The sequence below is a fragment of the Passer domesticus genome, chromosome 10 (assembly GCF_036417665.1).
Source record: "Passer domesticus isolate bPasDom1 chromosome 10, bPasDom1.hap1, whole genome shotgun sequence".
NCBI lineage: Eukaryota > Metazoa > Chordata > Aves > Passeriformes > Passeridae > Passer > Passer domesticus.
Window position 1 is genome coordinate 20,804,618 of NC_087483.1, and position 21,210 is coordinate 20,825,827.

General features: G+C 41.3%; 1 protein-coding gene across 1 annotated transcript in view; it reads left to right on the plus strand.

The window, feature by feature from the left end:
• Nucleotides 1-21,210, plus strand: part of TTN (titin) — a 108,693-nt gene that overhangs the window by 59,928 nt on the left and 27,555 nt on the right. The window contains exons 106-114 of the mRNA XM_064435568.1: nucleotides 25-315; nucleotides 413-700; nucleotides 867-1,457; nucleotides 1,551-1,655; nucleotides 2,158-2,355; nucleotides 2,435-2,731; nucleotides 2,851-3,438; nucleotides 3,533-3,835; nucleotides 3,954-21,059. Coding sequence (XP_064291638.1) covers nucleotides 25-315; nucleotides 413-700; nucleotides 867-1,457; nucleotides 1,551-1,655; nucleotides 2,158-2,355; nucleotides 2,435-2,731; nucleotides 2,851-3,438; nucleotides 3,533-3,835; nucleotides 3,954-21,059 — 19,767 coding nt within the window. The remainder of the gene's footprint in view (nucleotides 1-24; nucleotides 316-412; nucleotides 701-866; nucleotides 1,458-1,550; nucleotides 1,656-2,157; nucleotides 2,356-2,434; nucleotides 2,732-2,850; nucleotides 3,439-3,532; nucleotides 3,836-3,953; nucleotides 21,060-21,210) is intronic.

Genomic DNA, 21,210 nt, shown 5'->3' on the forward strand with positions numbered 1-21,210 from the left:
TGTGGTGGTGTTGTGTTTATCCAGATACTCCAGGCCCACCCATTAACCTGATTGTAAAGGAAGCATCTAAAGATTCTGCCTTCATTACATGGGAACCTCCTCTAGTAGATGGGGGCAGTCCAATCACAAATTATGTTGTTGAAAAACGTGATGCAGAAAGAAAATCATGGTCCACAGTAACAACAGAATGTCCAAAGACAAGCTACAGGATAACTAACTTAGAAGAAGGCAAATCTTACTTCTTCAGAGTTTTTGCTGAAAATGAATATGGTATTGGTGATCCTTGTGAAACTCGTGATGCTGTCAAAGCTTCTGGTAGGAAAAATGAATCCTTTTCACCTATTTTCTTTTGGTTCAAATAATCTTTATTTTTAGCTTGAATGAAAACTTACTATGCTTTTCTTCCTTCTAGAAACACCTGGGCCGGTTGTGGATCTAAAAGCTTCAGCTGTAACAAAATCCTCATGCAATTTGGTATGGAAGAAGCCTATCAGTGATGGTGGAAGCCGTATTTCTGCATATATCGTTGAGGTCCTGATTGGTGAAGATAAATGGCAAGAAGTCATGCGGGGAAAGAACCTCCATTTTTCAATGAGAGATTTGAAAGAAGGACAAGAATACACTTTCAGAGTGAGGGCCCAAAATGATGCTGGATATGGAACTCCTTCAGAGATCACAATTGTAGCAAGAGATGATGTTGGTGAGAAGCAAGATCATTAATTCAATGCTTTACTTACCCAGATTATATTTTATGCATACTATCATTACCATGTATACATAGAAATAAGACACCTTTAAAACAGCATCTTAATTTTACCACACATTTTATGTATGGTGAAATAACTGGATTCCTTCATTTTTTACAGCGGCGCCTGAGCTTGACTTAAGAGATCTGCCTGATTTGTGCTATACTGCTAAAGAGGGTAGCAATTTCCGTCTTAAAATTCCTATGAAAGGCAAGCCTGTCCCAACCGTAACCTGGAAGAAGGATGAAGACCAGGCAATTACTGAGAGTGGAAGAGTTGCATTTGAATCTACAGCAGTTAACACCACCCTTGTAGTACATGACTGCCAGAAAGCTGATGCAGGAAAATACACAATAACTCTGAGGAATGTTGCTGGCAGCAAGGAAGGCACTATTTTTGTGAAAGTTGTTGGCAAACCTGGCATACCAACAGGTCCAGTGAAATTTGAAGAAGTCACAGCTGATGCCATAACCTTAAAATGGGGCCCTCCAAAAGATGATGGTGGTTCAGAAATCACTAACTATGTTCTAGAGAAGAGAGATAATGTAAACAATAAGTGGGTGACTTGTGCCTCTGCAGTCCAAAAAACCACATTTAGAGTTACAAGACTTCATGAAGGAAATGAATATACATTCAGGATCAGGGCTGAAAATAAATATGGAGTAGGGGAAGGTCTTAAATCAGAGCCTGTCATTGCAAAACATCCATTTGGTAAGTATCCATTATAATTTTTGAAATCAAAAAATTTATTTTAGAGGTGATAATAATTTTTAACACTGCTGCATTTTTTTCAATGTTGTTCAGATGTCCCAGATGCTCCTCCACCTCCCAATATTGTTGCTGTTCGACATGAGTCTGTAGCTTTAACTTGGACTGATCCCAGAAGAACTGGAGGTTCACCAATCACAGGTACATCCCCCAAAACCTCCCTAGCATTTCAGTAGTTAATACTACTTAATAGTTCTTTCTCTCTGTCAAAAGGTAAGATAAAAGTAGGAGGTGTTTATGCACTAAATTGATTGATTGATTGACTGTCTGATTAATTGACTGATTACACTGGTTTACTTCCTATTTTAAAAAAGTAATGATTCAAATGTTGGGAAAATACTAGCTGAGAAAAAAATATCTTTGATTGGAGCCAAAATATGTAAAGAAATAAACGCAAATTCACCTGAATGTGACAATGCTTGGGTCTACAAAATTAGCAATTTGCATTTACAAACACCTCCTCATTGCAGTTATGTACATCCGTAATGTATGTCCACATCTATTTCTATACCTGAGTTTCAGTGCTCCTCTTGTACGATGCACATGCGATGTGCAATATGGGCAGTATGATGTTTCACAATGCTGTGAGAAATTAGGATTTCTAGAAGCCCCCCATATGTTTATCTCATAATTTATCTTCTAGGCTATCACATTGAAGTTAAAGAAAGAAATAGTCTTCTGTGGAAAAGAGCAAATACAACGCCAATAAGAATGAAAGATTTCAGAGTGACAGGATTAACTGAAGGTCTGGAATATGAATTCAGAGTAATGGCAATCAATATGGCTGGAGTAGGTAAACCAAGTCTTCCATCTGAACCAGTTGTGGCGCTTGATCCTATTGGTAAGTTATCAGGCAAATAAAAAGGAAAATTCTGAAATTTGAAATAGCTTTTGTTTGACTGCAATTTTTTTTTCTCTAGATCCTCCTGGGAAACCTGAAGTTATCAATGTAACCAGGAACTCAGTAACACTCATTTGGACAGAACCAAAATATGATGGCGGACATAAATTAACTGGCTATATTGTTGAAAAGCGTGATTTACCCAAAAAGACTTGGATGAAAGCTAATCACGTGAATGTTCCAGACTGTGCATTTACTGTAACTGACCTTACTGAAGGCTGCAAATACGAATTCAGAATTAGAGCAAAGAATACCGCTGGGGCTATCAGTCCTCCATCTGAATCCACAGGAACCATAATATGCAAGGATGAGTATGGTATGTAGATGGCATTGAAAAGGCAGAATTTTACTTGAATAATTATAATCAAATTTCTTTTGTTTCCTATCCCTGTGTTCTTGTTGTAACAATCAGTATTTTTTACTTTGTTTTGACAGAGGCACCGAGCATTGTTCTGGATCCTACTTTGAAGGAAGGTTTAACAGTAAAAGCAGGGGAAACCATCACACTATCTGCTATTAGTATCCGTGGCAAACCACCTCCAACTTCAGCATGGTCCAAAGCTGGAAAAGATTTTAGACCCTCAGAGCTTGTGCACATTGAAACCAAACCAACTTCTTCTACTCTAAGTGTCAAATATGCAGCCAGAAAAGATTCTGGAGAATACACCATCACTGCAACCAATCCTTTTGGCACTAAGCAGGAGACTGTACATGTGAAAGTTTTAGATATCCCAGGACCTCCAGGGCCCATTGAGATCAGCAATGTTTCAGCAGAAAAGGCAACTCTTACATGGACACCTCCTGCAGAAGATGGTGGATCACCAGTAAAATCATATGTTCTTGAAAAGAGAGAGACAAGTCGACTGCTCTGGACATTGGTTGCTGAAAACATTGAGAGCTGTAGGCATGTTGTTAGCAAGCTCATTCAAGGAAATGAATATGTTTTCCGTGTCTCAGCAGTAAATCAGTATGGCAAGGGTGAACCAGTACAATCAGAACCAGTTAAAATGGTGGATAGATTTGGTAAGTAGAATAAGCTGAGGAATTCCAGTGTGGTATTATTAGTTTCTAAAGACTTGATTTTTTGTTTAACTGTACTTTTTTTCTTCCTGAACAGGTCCTCCAGGCCCTCCTGGAAAACCAGAAGTAACAAATGTGACTAAAAATACTGTCACAGTTACCTGGAAAAGGCCAGTCGATGATGGTGGAAGTGAAATCACAGGTTACCATGTGGAGCGAAGAGAAAAGAAAGGTTTAAGATGGGTGAGAGCAACAAAGAAGCCGGTTTCAGATCTTCGATGCAAAGTAACTGGTCTTCTGGAAGGAAACGAATATGAATTCCGTGTCAGCGCAGAAAACAGAGCTGGAGTCGGACCACCAAGTGATACTTCAAACTCAGTCCTTTGCAAAGATGTTGCATGTCAGTATCATGCTTTTTTTCTTTTTGGGGGTGGGTGGGATGGGTAGGGAGCACATTCAGAGAGAATATAAATGACTTCTGCTGTAATGTAATGTTTTATCTTTTATTTGCTTTTCAGACCCACCAGGTCCACCTGCAAATCCAAGAGTGACTGATACCACAAAGACAAGTGCATCTTTAGCCTGGGGCAAGCCTCACTATGATGGTGGTCTTGAAATCACTGGCTATATAGTAGAGCATCAAAAAGAAGGAGAAGATGAATGGGTGAAAGACACAATAGGGACTGCTTTAAGAATCACTCAGTTTGTTGTAGCTCCTCTGCAGACCGGGGCCAAGTATAATTTCAGAATCTCTGCCATGAATGCTGCAGGTGTCGGTGAAGCGGCAATAATTCCAAGTGTGGAAATCACTGACCGAGAAGAGATTCCTGACTTTGAACTGGATGCTGAGCTAAGAAGAACACTTGTTGTTAGAGCTGGATGCACTATTCGGATTTTTGTACCAATTAAAGGACGTCCAACTCCAGAAGTTACATGGACAAAAGATGATGTTTCACTCAAAGGACGTGCCAGTATTGAAAATACCGACTCTTTTACACTCTTGATTGTCACAGAGTGCACCAGATATGATGCAGGAAAATATATAATGACTCTTGAAAATGCTGCTGGTAAGAAGACTGGCTTTGTAAATGTAAAAGTCTTGGATACACCAGGTCCACCAATAAACCTTAAGCCTAGAGAAATAACCAAAGACAGCATCACCCTCCAATGGGATATGCCTCTGGTAGATGGAGGTTCACGTATAACCAACTATATTGTTGAGAAACGCGAATCAACTCGGAAGGCATATTCAACAGTCACAACCAACTGCCAGAAGTGTTCCTTCAAGGTTCCTAATTTGGCTGAGGGGTGTGAATACTATTTCAGAGTACTGGCTGAAAATGAGTATGGTATTGGTGAACCAGCTGAAACTGCAGAACCAGTAAAAGCTTCTGAGGCCCCATCCCCACCTGAGAGCCTTAACATTATGGATGTAACACGGAATTCAGTTAGCCTAGCTTGGCCAAAACCAGAACATGATGGTGGCAGCAAGATCACTGGGTATGTAATTGAAGCACAGAGAAAAGGAACCAACCAGTGGGCACACATCACCACTGTAAAAACACTGGACTGTGTAGTAAAGAATCTAACTGAAAATGAAGAGTATACTTTCCAGGTTATGGCAGTTAACAGTGCTGGAAGAAGTGCCCCAAGGGAAAGCAGACCAGTTATTATCAAGGAGCAAACAATGCTACCAGAGTTTGACCTCCGTGCTATTTACCAGAAAACAGTGATTGCCAAAGCTGGTGACAATATCAAGATTGAAATCCCTGTACTTGGTCGTCCAAGGCCTACTGTGACTTGGAAGAAAGAAGACCAAATACTTAAGCAAACACAAAGGGTAAATTATGAAAATACAGCGACTGCAACCATACTGACCATCAATGAATGTATTCGAAGTGATAGTGGTCAATATCCACTGTCAGCTAAAAATATTGTTGGAGAAGTTAGTGAAGTAATCACAGTTCAGGTTCATGACATACCTGGACCACCTACTGGACCAATCAAATTTGAAGAAATTTCGTGTGATTTCTTAACATTCTCATGGGAGCCTCCTTTGAATGATGGTGGTGTACCAATTAGTAACTATGTTGTAGAAATGCGTCAGACTGACAGTACCACGTGGACTGAATTGGCAACTACAGTGATACGCACTACATTTAAAGCCACTCGTCTTACTACTGGAGTTGAGTATCAGTTCCGCGTTAAAGCTCAAAACAGATATGGAGTTGGTCCAGCCATTACTTCAGAGTCTGTAGTTGCCAACTATCCATTTAAGGTACCTGGGCCTCCTGGCACCCCTCAGGTGATTGCAGTCACCAAAGAAACCATGACCATTAGCTGGAATGAGCCAGTTACTGATGGTGGAAGCCCAATACTGGGATATCACATTGAAAGAAAAGAGCGAAACAGCATTGTTTGGCAGACTGTAAGTAAAATGTTGGTGTCAGGAAATATCTTCAAATCATCTGGACTTACCGATGGCATTGCATATGAATTCCGTGTTATAGCAGAAAACCTGGCTGGGAAGAGTAAGCCAAGCAAGCCATCTGAGCCTGTGTTTGCCCTGGACCCAATAGATCCACCTGGTAAGCCGATACCTCTGAACATTACAAGACATGCAGTTACACTGAAGTGGACTAAACCAGAATATAATGGAGGTTTTAAGATAACTGGCTACACTGTTGAAAAAAGAGACCTTCCTAATGGCCGTTGGCTGAAGGCTAATTTCAGCAATATACTAGAGACTGAATTCACTGTAAGTGGTTTGACAGAAGATGCTGCCTATGAATTCCGTGTCATTGCTAGGAATGCTGGTGGAGCTGTTAGTCAGCCCTCAGAGCCATCAGATGCAATCACTTGTAGAGATGACATTGAAGCACCAAGGATAAAGGTGGATGCTAAATACAAGGACACTATAGTGCTGAAAGCAGGCGAAGTTTTCAGACTTGAGGCTGATGTTTCAGGTCGCCCTCCACCAACTATGACATGGACAAAGGGAGAAAAAGAACTTGAAGACACAGCAAAATTAGAAATAAAAATAGCAGATTTCTCTACCATTCTCACCAACAAAGATTCCTCAAGGAGAGATGGTGGTGCTTACACACTTACTGCAACAAACCCTGGTGGCTTTGCCAAGCATATCTTCAATGTTAAAGTTCTTGATAGACCTGGCCCCCCAGAAGGACCTTTGGCTGTGTCTGAAGTCACTGCAGAAAAATGTGTGCTGTCATGGCTACCCCCACTGGATGATGGAGGAGCAAAGATTGACCATTATGTGGTTGAAAAACGTGAAACAAGTAGATTGGCATGGACATCTGTAGGCACAGAAGTTCCAGTGACTAAACTCAAGGTTACTAAACTCTTGAAGGGCAATGAGTATGTATTCAGAGTTATGGCTGTTAACAAATACGGAGTTGGTGAGCCTCTGGAATCAGAGCCCATTCTTGCAGTAAATCCATATGTTCCTCCTGATCCACCTAAAACTCCTGAAGTTACAGCAATTACAAAGGATTCTATGGTTGTCTGCTGGGGCCATCCTGATTCTGATGGTGGGAGCCCAATAACTAATTATATTGTGGAACGTCGAGACAAGACTGGTCTACGGTGGGTGAAGTGTAACAAAAGGGTTGTTACTGACTTACGTTTTAAAGTGTCTGGACTGACAGAAGGCCATGAATATGAATACAGAGTCATGGCGGAAAATGCTGCTGGTGTCAGTGAGCCAAGCCCAACCAGTCCATTCTATAAAGCTTGTGATACTGTATTCAAGCCTGGTCCCCCAGGTAATCCTCGTGTTTTGGATAGCAGCAAGTCCTCTATTACAATAGCATGGAACAAACCAATATATGATGGTGGTTCAGAGATCACAGGTTACATGGTTGAGATTGCACTACCTGAAGAAGATGAGTGGAAGATTGTAACTCCACCAGTGGGTCTAAAGGCCACTTCTTTTACCATCACTGACTTGAAAGAAAACCAAGAGTATAAAATACGGATATATGCTATGAACTCCGAAGGTCTTGGGGAACCTGCTCTTGTTCCTGGCACTCCAAAAGCTGAAGAAAGAATGCTACCTCCAGAGATTGAACTTGATGCAGAGCTACGTAAAGTTGTAACTATTAGAGCTTGCTGTACTCTGAGACTCTTTGTCCCAATTAAAGGAAGACCAGCACCTGAAGTTAAATGGACAAGAGAACATGGGGAATCTTTGGATAGAGCGAGCATTGAATCAACAAGCTCTTATACTTTACTTATTGTTGAAAATGTAAATAGATTTGATAGTGGCAAATACATACTGACACTTGAAAACAGCTCAGGTAGTAAGACAGCATTTGTGAACGTCAGAGTTCTTGATACTCCAGGGGCACCTCAAGATTTGAAAATAAAGGAAGTTACAAAATCTTCAGTTACACTCACATGGGAGCCTCCTCTCATAGATGGTGGCTCTAAAATAAAAAATTACATTGTTGAAAAGCGTGAATCAACAAGAAAAGCTTATTCAACTGTTAATGCCAATTGCCACAAGACCAGCTGGAAAGTTGATTCACTGCAAGAAGGCTGCAACTACTACTTCAGAGTCCTAGCTGAAAATGAGTATGGAATAGGCCTTCCAGTTGAAACTTCAGAATCCATAAAAGTATCAGAAAGACCACTTCCACCAGGGAAAATAACTTTGTTGGATGTGACAAGAAATAGTGTAACCTTGTCTTGGGAAAAACCCGAACATGATGGTGGTAGCAGAATTCTGGGCTATATTGTAGAAATGCAAAGCAAAGGCAGTGAAAAGTGGTCAACCTGTGCTACCGTAAAAGTTACTGAAGCCACCATCACAGGATTGATCCAAGGTGAAGAATACACCTTCCGTGTTTCAGCTCAGAATGAGAAAGGTATCAGTGATCCTCGCCAGCTGGCTGTACCAGTTGTTGCAAAAGATCTTGTGATCCCACCAGCTTTCAAACTGCTGTTTACCACTTTCAGTGTTCTAGCAGGAGAGGACTTAAAGGTTGATGTTCCTTTTGTTGGTCGACCCAAACCGGCAGTGTCTTGGCATAAAGACAATGTGGCATTGAAGCAGACTACAAGAGTAAATGCAGAAAGCTCGGAAAACAACACAGTGTTAACAATAAAAGAAGCATGCAGAGAAGATGTGGGAGCATATGTAGTTAAACTTACAAACTCTGCTGGTGAAGCAACTGAGACACTAAATATTGTTGTCCTTGACAAACCAGGACCTCCAACTGGACCAGTAAAAGTAGATGAAGTAACAGCAGATAGTATTACCATTTCCTGGGAACCACCCAAGTATGATGGTGGTAGCTCTATCAATAATTACATTGTAGAAAGAAGAGACACTTCCACCACAACTTGGCACATTGTGTCAGCCACTGTTGCAAGAACAACTATAAAAGCATGTCGTTTAAAAACTGGCTGTGAATATCAGTTCAGAATTGCAGCTGAGAACAGGTATGGGAAGAGTCCGTATCTCACCTCAGAGTCAATAATAGCCCAATACCCATTTAAAGTTCCTGGTCCGCCTGGAACTCCTTTTGTAACAAATGTCTCAAAAGACAGCATGGTGGTACAATGGCACGAACCAGTGAATGATGGTGGTAGCCGGATCATTGGTTATCACTTGGAGCGCAAAGAAAGAAACAGCATTCTGTGGGCTAAACTGAATAAAACACCTCTTCCGGACACCAAATTTAAGACAACTGGCCTTGAGGAAGGTCTTGAATATGAATTCAGAGTCTATGCAGAAAATATAGTGGGAATTGGAAAGGCAAGTAGAGCATCTGAATGCTATACTGCACGTGACCCATGTGACCCTCCAGGTCGTCCAGAACCTGTAATTGTCACAAGAAGCTCAGTAACACTCCAGTGGAAGAAACCTATATACGATGGTGGAAGTAAAATCACAGGCTACGTTGTTGAAAAGAAGGAATTACCTGATGGCCGTTGGATGAAAGCAAGCTTTACAAATGTCATTGATACTCAGTTTGAAGTAACTGGTCTAGTTGAAAACCAGAGATACGAGTTTCGTGTTATAGCACGAAATGCTGCAGGTGTTTTCAGTGAACCATCTGAAAGCTCAGGGGCAATTACAGCAAGAGATGAAGTAGAACCACCTCAAATAAGTATGGATCCAAAATACAGAGACACTATTGTAGTGAATGCTGGTGAGTCATTCAAGCTTGATGCTGATGTTCATGGAAAACCAATACCTTCCATTCAGTGGTTAAAAGGTGATCGTGAACTGACAAGCACCGCTCATATGGAAATAAAAACTACTGATTTTGCAACAAGCCTCAGTGTGAAGGAAGCCACAAGAGTTGATAGTGGGCAGTATGTACTGCTGGCAAAGAATGTTGCAGGTGAAAAGAAGGTTCCTGTTAACGTGAAAGTTCTTGATAGACCTGGACCTCCAGAAGGACCTGTTGAATTTACAGGTGTTACAGCTGAAAAATGCACGCTGTCATGGAAACCTCCACTACAAGATGGTGGTAGCGATATTTCACACTACGTTGTAGAAAAAAGGGAAACCAGTCGCTTGGTGTGGACTGTCGTTGACTCAAATGTGCAAACCCTGAACTGCAAAGTTACAAAACTTCTAGAAGGAAATGAGTATGTTTTCCGCATCATGGCAGTAAATAAATATGGTGTTGGTGAACCTCTTGAGTCTGACCCAGTAGTCGCAAAGAACCCATTTGTTGTGCCACTTCCTCCAAAGGCTCCAGAAGTCACAGCAGTTACCAAGGATTCTATGATAGTTGTATGGGAAAGACCAGCCTCAGATGGCGGCAGTGAAATCCTAGGCTACGTCCTTGAAAAACGAGATAAGGATGGCATTCGCTGGACAAGATGTAACAAGCGCCTGATAAGTGAACTGCGATACAGGGTGACTGGTCTTATAGAAAATCATGATTATGAGTACAGAGTTTCAGCTGAAAATGCTGCTGGTCTTAGTGAACCAAGTCCACCTTCTACTTACTACAAAGCATGTGATCCTATTTACAAGCCAGGTCCACCCAATAATCCCAAAGTTACAGATGTTACAAGATCTTCAGTTTTTCTTTCATGGGGTAAACCAATATACGATGGTGGCTCTGAAATTCAGGGATACATTGTGGAAAAATGTGATGTAAGTGATGGTGAATGGTCAATTTGTACCCCTCCAACTGGAATTAAGAATACTCACATGGAAGTAGAAAAATTAGTGGAAAAACACGAATACAAATTCCGCATATGTGCAGTTAATAAAGCAGGAGTTGGAGAGCATGCAGATGTTCCTGGTTCTGTTATTGTAGAAGAGAAGATGGAGGCACCAGACCTTGACCTTGACATGGAATTAAGAAAGATTGTAAATGTGAGAGCGGGAGGTTCCTTAAGACTGTTCGTTCCCATCAGAGGTCGTCCAACACCTGAAGTAAAATGGGGTAAAGTGGATGGTGACATCAGAGAAGCAGCTATTATTGATACCACTAGTAGCTTTACTTCCCTTGTTCTAGATAATGTTAACAGATTTGATAGCGGAAAATATACTCTGACCTTGGAAAACAGCAGTGGAACAAAGTCTGCATTTGTCAGTGTAAGAGTACTGGATACCCCAAGTGCACCTGTTAACTTAAAAATCAGAGAGATCACTAAGGACTCTGTTTCACTTTCATGGGAGCCTCCTCTCTTGGATGGTGGAGCAAAAATAAAGAATTTCATTATTGAAAAGCGTGAAGCAACAAGAAAGGCATATGCAGCTGTTGTAACAAACTGCCACAAGACTTCATGGAAAGTAGATCAACTTCAGGAGGGCTGCTATTACTTCTTCAGGGTCTCTGCTGAGAATGAATATGGAATTGGCCTCCCTGCAGAAACCAGTGACCCAATTAAAGTTGCTGAAGTTCCACAGCCTCCTGGGAAAATAACAGTGGATGATGTCACAAGAAACAGTGTCTCACTAAGCTGGGCAAAACCTGAACATGACGGTGGTAGCAAAATCATACAATATATTGTTGAAATGCAAGCAAAGGGTAGTGAGAAGTGGTCAGAATGTGCTCGTGTTAAAACACTTGAAGCAGTTGTTACTAATCTAACTCAAGGGGAAGAATATCTTTTTAGAGTAATGGCTGTAAATGAAAAGGGTAAGAGTGATCCTAGAGCACTTGCAGTTCCAATAGTTGCCAAAGACCTGGTGATTGAACCTGATGTAAGACCTGCTTTCCACAGTTACAGCGTTCAGGTGGGACAGGACCTAAAAGTAGAAATACCAATTGCAGGTCGACCTAAACCAACTGTTACCTGGGTTAAAGATGGCCAGCCATTAAGGCAGACAACAAGAGTCAATATTAGCGATTCAGCTGATCTCACTATACTGAATCTTAAGGAAACTAGCAAAGAAGACAGTGGCACTTATGAAATCACTGTGTCTAATGTTGTTGGGCAAAAGTCTGCCTCTGTTGAAATTATTACTCTAGACAAACCTGACCCTCCAGTTGGACCTGTGAAGTTTGATGAAATAAGTGCAGAAAGTATTACCCTGTCATGGAATCCCCCAGTGTACACAGGTGGCTGCCAAATCACCAACTATATTGTGCACAAGAGAGATACAACGACCACTGTATGGGAAACAGTTTCAGCTACTGTTGCAAGAACTACACTGAAGGTGACTAAACTGAAAACTGGTTCAGAATACCAGTTCAGAATCTTTGCTGAGAACAGGTATGGGCAGAGTTTTGCATTGGAATCTGCACCAGTCGTAGCACAGTATCCCTACAAGGAACCAGGACCTCCTGGCACACCATTTGTGACAACAGTCACAAAAGATTCCATGGTTGTACAGTGGCATGAACCAGTAAATGATGGTGGCAGTAAAGTGTTGGGTTACCATCTTGAGAGAAAGGAGAAAAACAGCATTCTGTGGACTAAAGTAAACAAGACTATTATACAGGACACAAGTTTTAAGACAAATAACCTTGAAGAAGGAATTGAGTATGAGTTTCGAGTTTCTGCAGAAAATATTGTTGGTGTAGGCAGAACAAGTAAAGTTTCTGAGTGCTACGTAGCTCGTGATCCATGTGATCCTCCAGGTCGCCCAGAAGCTATAATAATAAAAAGAAGCTCTATTACTCTACAGTGGACTAAACCAGAATATGATGGTGGAAGTAAAGTTACTGGTTATATTGTAGAGAAACGTGACTTACCAGATGGTCGCTGGATGAAAGCGAGCTTCACAAATATCATTGAAACTCAGTTCACAGTAACAGGACTTACTGAAGACCAAAGATATGAATTTAGAGTAATTGCAAAGAATGCTGCAGGTGCAGTAAGCAAACCTTCTGACAGTACAGGACCAATAACAGCAAGGGATGAAGTTGAACTTCCACGAATCTCAATGGATCCGAAGTACAAAGACACTATTGTTGTAAATGCTGGTGAAACATTCAGACTTGAGGCTGATGTTCATGGAAAGCCACTACCAACCATTAAGTGGTACAAAGGAGATAAAGAGCTTGAGGACACTGCTAGATATGAAATAAAGAACACAGATTTCAGTGCATTAATAATTGTAAAAGATGCTATTAGAGTTGATGGTGGACAGTACATTCTAGAAGCCTCTAATGTTGCAGGAACAAAGACAGTAACAGTAAATGTAAAAGTCTTGGACAGGCCGGGACCTCCAGAGGGCCCAGTCCAGGTGACAGGAGTTACAGCTGAAAAATGTGCACTGGCATGGGGTCCTCCTCTTCATGATGGTGGCAGTGATATTTCTCATTACATTGTAGAGAAGAGAGAAACTAGCCGCCTGGCATGGACTGTGGTTGCTTCAGAAGTTTTACCTACAATGCTGAAAGTAACAAAACTCTTGGAAGGAAATGAATACGTCTTCCGTATCATGGCAGTTAACAAATATGGGGTTGGCGAGCCATTAGAATCTGTGCCAGTAATGATGAGAAATCCATTTGTGGTTCCTGGACCACCAAAGGCCTTGGAAATTACCAACATCACGAAGGATTCTATGACTGTCTGCTGGACCCGGCCAGACAGTGATGGAGGTAGTGAAATCATAGGTTACATTGTAGAAAAGAGAGACCGAGCAGGCATCAGATGGATAAAGTGCAATAAACGCCGCATTACAGATTTGCGATTAAGAGTTACAGGTTTAACAGAGGATCATGAATATGAATTCAGAGTTTCTGCTGAAAATGCTGCTGGAGTTGGTGAACCAAGCCAAGTTTCTCCCTACTTCAAAGCTTGTGACCCAATGTTCAAGCCTGGCCCGCCTACAAATGCCCATGTTGTGGATACCACCAAAAGTTCAGTTACACTTGGTTGGAGCAAACCTATTTATGATGGTGGTTGTGAAATCCAGGGATACCTTGTAGAAATCTGTAAAGCAGATGAAGATGAATGGTCACTTGTTACTCCACAGACAGGCATACGTGCCACTCGATTTGAGATCAAAAAGCTTACTGAACATCAAGAATACAAATTACGAGTGTGTGCTCTCAACAAGATCGGTGTGGGAGAGGCTGCATCTGTTCCTGGCACTGTTAAACCAGAAGACAAACTTGAAGCTCCAGAACTTGATATTGATTCAGAGCTAAGGAAAGGGATAGTGGTTAGAGCTGGTGGGTCTGCTAGGATTCACATACCATTCAGGGGACGACCAACACCTGACATCACATGGTCCCGAGAAGAAGGTGAATTCTCAGAAAAAGTTCAGATTGATAAAGGCATAAACTATACACAACTTTCAATTGACAACTGTGATAGAAATGATGCCGGAAAGTATATTCTTAAGCTGGAGAACAGTAGTGGTTCTAAATCTGCATTTGTTACAGTGAAAGTTTTGGACACACCAGGACCCCCACAGAACTTAGTGGTAAAGGATATAAAGAAGGATTCTGCTGTATTATCTTGGGAGCCACCAATTATTGATGGTGGTGCAAAGGTAAAGAACTATGTAATAGACAAGCGTGAGTCAACCAGGAAGGCATTTGCGAATGTAAGTGCTAAGTGTGCCAAGACAAGTTTTAAAGTTGAAAATCTTACAGAAGGAGCAATTTATTACTTCAGAGTAATGGCTGAAAATGAATATGGAATTGGTGTCCCAGTTGAAACCAGGGATGCTATCAAAGCCTCAGAGCCACCTCTGCCTCCTGGGAAAGTAACACTCACTGATGTCACTCAGAGAAGTGCATCGCTTACATGGGAAAAACCTGAACATGATGGAGGTAGCAGAATTTTGGGATATCTTGTTGAAATGTTGCCTAAAGGAACAGAAAAATGGAGTGTTGTTAGTGAGACCAAAACATGTAATGCAGAGGTGTCTGGTTTGAGTCCAGGACAGGAATATCAATTCCGTGTGATTGCCTACAATGAAAAAGGCAAAAGCGATCCCAGAGCACTTGGAATTCCTGTGATAGCTAAAGACCTGACTATTGAGCCAAGTTTCAAACTGATGTTTAATACATACAGTGTACAAGCTGGAGAAGATCTGAAGGTAGAAGTACCATTTATAGGTAGACCCAAACCTACTATTGCTTGGACAAAAGATGAGCAGCCACTGAAACAGACAACCAGATTAAATATTGAGAATACGACAACATCAACTATTTTGCATATTAAAGAAAGCAACAGGGAAGACTTTGGTAAATATACAGTAACAGCCACAAATGCAGCAGGTACAGCAACAGAGCACCTGAGCATAATTGTACTAGAAAAGCCTGGCCCACCACGAGGACCTGTCCGCTTTGACGAAATTAGTGCAGACTTTGTTGTTTTATCATGGGATCCACCTGATTATACTGGTGGCTGCCAGATAAGCAACTATATAGTAGAAAAGCGTGACACAAGCACTACCACATGGAACATTGTGTCAGCAACTGTTGCAAGAACAACCATCAAAGCAACAAAGCTTAAAACAGGTTCTGAATACCAGTTCAGGATTTCTGCTGAAAATAGATATGGAAAGAGCTCTCCTTTGGCTTCTAAATCAGTTGTTGTGCAATACCCCTACAAGGTGCCTGGACCACCTGGAACCCCATTTGTTACAGCATCTTCCAAGGACCATATGATCGTACAATGGCATGAACCAGTTAATGATGGAGGAAGCAAAATTCTTGGCTACCATCTTGAGCGTAAAGATAAGAACAGCATTCTTTGGACAAAACAGAACAAGTCACTAATTGTGGACACCAAATATAAAACAGATGGCCTTGAAGAAGGTCTTGAATATGAGTTCAGAGTTTCTGCTGAAAACATTGTTGGCATTGGCAAAGTCAGCAAAGTATCAGAACTGTATGTTGCCCGAGATCCTTGTGACCCACCTGGTCGCCCAGAGGCCATTCTTGTTACAAGAAGTAATATCACACTGAAGTGGAAAAAGCCTGAATATGATGGCGGAAGCAAAATAACTGGTTATATTGTAGAAAAGAAAGAACTACCAGATGGTCGCTGGATGAAAGCCAGCTTTACAAATGTGTTGGAAACAGAATTTACAGTAAGTGGTCTTGTTGAAAACCAACGATATGAATTTAGAGTAATTGCAAGAAATGCAGCAGGTTGCTTGAGTGAACCATCTGAAAGTACAGGGCCTATTACTGCCAGAGATGAAATTGAAGCACCAGGTGCTTCATTGGATCCTAAATACAGAGATGTCATTGTTGTTCATGCTGGTGAAACCTTTGTTCTTGAAGCTGATATCCATGGCAAACCTATTCCTGACGTTACATGGTCAAAAGATGGTAAAGACCTTGAAGAAACAACTGCAAGAATGGAAATTAAATCTACCATTGAGAAAACAATTCTCACTGTCAAAGACTGTATAAGAGTAGATGGAGGTCACTATACTCTTAACCTCAAAAATGTTGGTGGCACCAAATCTATACCAATAACGGTGAAAGTGCTTGACAGACCAGGACCTCCTGAAGGGCCTTTGAACGTTACAGGTGTCACTGCAGAAAAATGCTACTTGTCATGGTCTCCACCTTCACATGATGGTGGTTCTAGTATCTCACATTATATCATTGAGAAGAGAGAGACAAGTAGGCTTTCATGGACACAAGTAGCAACAGATGTGCAGGCTCTAAATCACAAGGTAACCAAACTCCTTCCCGGCAATGAATACATTTTCCGTGTAATGGCAGTGAATAAATATGGAGTTGGAGAGCCCTTGGAATCTGAACCAGTTGTGGCTCGTAATCCGTACAAACCCCCTGGTCCTCCTTCAACACCTGAAGTTTCAGCAATCACAAAAGATTCTATGGTGGTAACATGGAGTCGCCCAGAAGACAATGGAGGAGCTGAAATTGAAGGTTACATACTTGAAAAACGAGACAAGGATGGTATCCGGTGGACCAAATGCAATAAGAAAAGGCTGACAGACTTGCGATTCAGAGTAACAGGTCTAACTGATGGGCATTTCTATGAGTTTAGAGTGTCTGCTGAAAATGCTGCAGGGGTAGGGGAACCCAGTGAGCCATCCATTTTCTATCGTGCTTGTGATGTATTATATCCACCAGGTCCACCTAGCAATCCAAAGGTTACAGATACTTCCAGGTCATCAGTTTCCCTTGCCTGGAGTAAGCCCATTTATGATGGTGGCGCTCCTGTTAAAGGGTATGTAGTGGAAGTAAAAGAAGCTGCTGCTGATGAATGGACTACCTGCACCCCACCAACAGGCCTACAAGGAAAACAGTTCACCGTGACAAAACTGAAGGAGAACCAGGAGTATAACTTCCGCATCTGTGCCATCAATTCAGAAGGAGTAGGAGAACCTGCAACTATACCTGGCGCAGTCGTAGCAGAGGACAAGACTGAACCTCCTGAAATTGAACTTGATGCAGATCTCAGAAAAGTAGTCACTGTACGTGCTAGTGGTACTTTACGCCTGTTTGTCACCATCAAAGGAAGACCAGAACCTGAAGTTAAATGGGAGAAAGCAGAAGGAACAATTAGTGAGCGAGCTCAGATTGAAGTCACCAGTTCCTATACAATGCTGGTCATTGACAATGTCAATAGATTTGATAGTGGCAGATATAATCTTACTTTAGAGAACAACAGTGGCAAAAAATCTGCTTTTGTTAATGTCAGAGTGCTTGATACACCTAGTGCACCTCTAAACCTGACAATCAGAGAAGTGAAAAAAGATTTTGTAACTTTAGCCTGGGAAGCACCACTTATTGACGGCGGAGCTAAAATTACCAACTACGTGGTTGAAAAGCGAGAATCCACAAGAAAGGCGTATGCCACAGTTACAAGCAACTGTACTAAGAATTCCTTCAAGATTACTCAGCTACAAGAAGGATGTAGTTATTACTTCCGTGTTCTAGCTGTAAATGAATATGGGGCTGGTTTACCAGCAGAAATTGCTGATCCAGTTAAGGTGTCTGAACCACCTTCTCCACCTTCTAAGGTCATTCTTGTTGACGTGACTCGCAATTCTGCATCAATTAAATGGGAAAAGCCAGAGAGTGATGGTGGTAGTAAAATTACTGGTTATATAGTAGAAATGCAGACTAAAGGAAGTGTAAAATGGAGTGCATGTACACAGGTGAAAACATTGGAAGCAACAGTAACAGGCTTAAGTATGGGAGAAGAGTACAGTTTCAGGGTGATTGCCATTAATGAAAAAGGAAAAAGTGATCCAAGAGAACTTGGTGTCCCAGTCATTGCAAAAGATATTGAAATCCAGCCATCTGTTGAGCTTCTTTTTAACACATTCACAGTGAAAGCTGGAGATGATCTTAAGATTGACATTCCATTCAGAGGGCGACCTCTTCCCACTGTTAGCTGGAAGAAGGATGGGAATCCATTAAAACAGACAACCAGGGTAAATGTTCAAACATCAAAGACTTTAACTTCACTGTCCATCAAGGAAGCTACAAATGAAGATCTGGGACATTATGAATTGCATCTTTCAAATACTGCTGGAACAACAACAGCTTCTCTAACCGTAGTTGTCCTTGACAGACCAGGACCACCAACTGATGTTAAAATTGATGAAGTTAGTGCTGATAGTGTAACTCTGTCTTGGAAACCTCCAGCATATGATGGTGGATGTCACATTAGCAATTACATTGTGGAGAAGAGAGATACTACCACAACAACATGGGAGGTCGTATCTGCAGCAGTTGCAAGAACATCAATTAAAGTAACTCGACTCGTCACTGGATCTGAGTATCAGTTCCGTGTTTGTGCAGAAAACCGCTATGGGAAGAGCACTTACACTAATTCTCCTTCTGTTGTGGCAGAATATCCATTTAAGCCTCCAGGTCCACCAGGAACACCTCGTGTGGCACATGCAACTAAATCTTTCATGATTGTAACTTGGCAGGTACCAGTTAATGATGGAGGTAGCGTAGTACTAGGATACCATTTGGAGCATAAAGAAAGAAGCAGCATTCTTTGGACAAAAGTCAACAAGAGCCTCATAACTGATACACAAATGAAAGTTACAGGTCTTGATGAAGGACTGATGTATGAATATCGTGTGTATGCAGAAAACATTGCTGGAATAGGCAAATGCAGCAAAGCATGTGAACCAGTTGCTGCAAGAGATCCATGTGATCCTCCTGGTCAACCAGAAGTTACTAATATTACAAGAACATCTGTCTCATTGAAGTGGACTAAACCAGAATACGATGGTGGAGCTAAAGTAACAGGATATATTATTGAACGCCGAGAACTACCAGATGGTCGTTGGCTAAAATGTAATTTTACTAATGTACAAGAAACATACTTTGATGTAGGTGGACTTACAGAAGACCAGCGTTATGAATTCCATGTGATTGCAAAGAATGCTGCCGGACTCTTCAGTCAGCCATCTGAATCAACTGGACCTGTGACCGTGAAAGATGATGTAGAGGCTCCAAGAATTATGATGGATGCCAAATTCAGGGATGTTGTAGTTGTGAAAGCTGGAGAAGTGTTTAAAGTCAATGCTGATGTTGCAGGACGGCCGATACCAGTGATTTCATGGACAAAGGATGGCAAGGAGCTCGAAGGAAAACCTAGAGTTGAAATAGTGTCAACAGATTACACTACTGCAATAACCATAAAGGACTGTATCCGAGGTGATTCAGGACAGTATCTACTAACATTACAGAATGTTGCAGGAACAAAATCTTTGGCAATTAATTGCAAAGTACTTGATAGACCTGGCCCACCTGCAGGTCCATTAGAAATAAATGGCCTTACTGCTGAAAAGTGCCATTTATCATGGGGACCCCCTCAAGAAAATGGTGGTGCAGATATTGACCATTATATTGTGGAAAAACGTGAGACCAGCAGAATTGCATGGACACTTTGTGAAGGAGAGCTTAAAACAACATCTTGTAAAGTGACAAAATTACTGAAGGGTAATGAATATATTTTCAGAGTAATGGGAGTTAACAAATACGGTGTTGGTGAGCCTCTAGAAAGTGTTGCTGTCAAAGCCCTAGACCCATTTACAGTGCCAAGCCCACCTACATCTTTAGAGATCACCAGTGTGAGCAAAGATTCAATAACTCTCTGCTGGGCAAGACCTGAGTCTGATGGAGGCAATGAGATCTCAGGCTATGTAATTGAAAGGCGTGAGAAAACCAGCCTAAGATGGATTCGTGTAAACAAAAAGCCAGTTTATGATTTAAGAGTGAAATCATCGGGTCTCCGTGAGGGATGTGAATATGAATTCCGGGTTTATGCAGAAAATGCTGCTGGCCTCAGTCTTCCAAGTGAAACCACACCATTGATTAAGGCAGAAGATCCAATCTTCTTGCCATCGCCCCCATCTAAACCTAAGATTATGGATTCTACAAGGTCAAATATCACAATTAGTTGGACAAAGCCACTGTTTGATGGAGGTGCTCCCGTGACAGGATACACAGTGGAATACAAGAAAACCGATGAAACTGACTGGACAACAGCTATTCAGAATTTAAGAGGCACAGAATATACCATAACTGGATTAACATCAGGCTCTGAGTACGTTTTTAGAGTGAAATCCATTAACAAAATGGGTGTCAGTGAAGCAAGTGATGTCTCAGAACCTCAGGTGGCAAAAGAAAGAGAGGAAGAGCCTGCCTTTGAAATTGACAGTGAAATGCGGAAGACTTTAATTGTAAAGGCTGGTGGATCATTCACAATGACTGTTCCTTTCAGAGGCAAACCAGTCCCAAATGTAACATGGAACAAACCAGACACTGATCTCCGTACACGTGCAAGCATTGACACTTCAAGTAATTGTACATCTCTTACTATTGAAAAAGCAACAAGAAATGATTCTGGAAAATATACATTAACGTTGCAAAACATCCTGAACACTACCACCTTGACTTTAATGGTCAAAGTTCTTGATACGCCTGGCCCACCATCTAATATTGCCACAAAAGATGTAACTAAAGAATCTGCTGTGTTATCTTGGGATGTTCCTGAAAATGATGGTGGAGCACCTGTAAAGAACTATGTAATTGAAAAACGAGAAGCTAGCAAAAAGGCGTGGGTCACTGTGACAAACAACTGCCATCGCCTGTCCTACAAAGTGACTGGTTTGCAAGAAGGTGCCATTTACTACTTCCGTGTCTCCGGAGAAAATGAATATGGTGTTGGAGTGCCTTCTGAGACAAAGGAGGGAACAAAAATAACAGGTATGTTTTACTATGAAAAAATTTGTTAATACTTAAAATAATATGTTTTAAAGTATTTACTTCAAAATAATGCCAAAAGCTTTAAATCTGCATACAGTAAAATGGATCATTTTTGTAAGCATGTCTGTGGTTTAACAAATAAAAAAGAGCT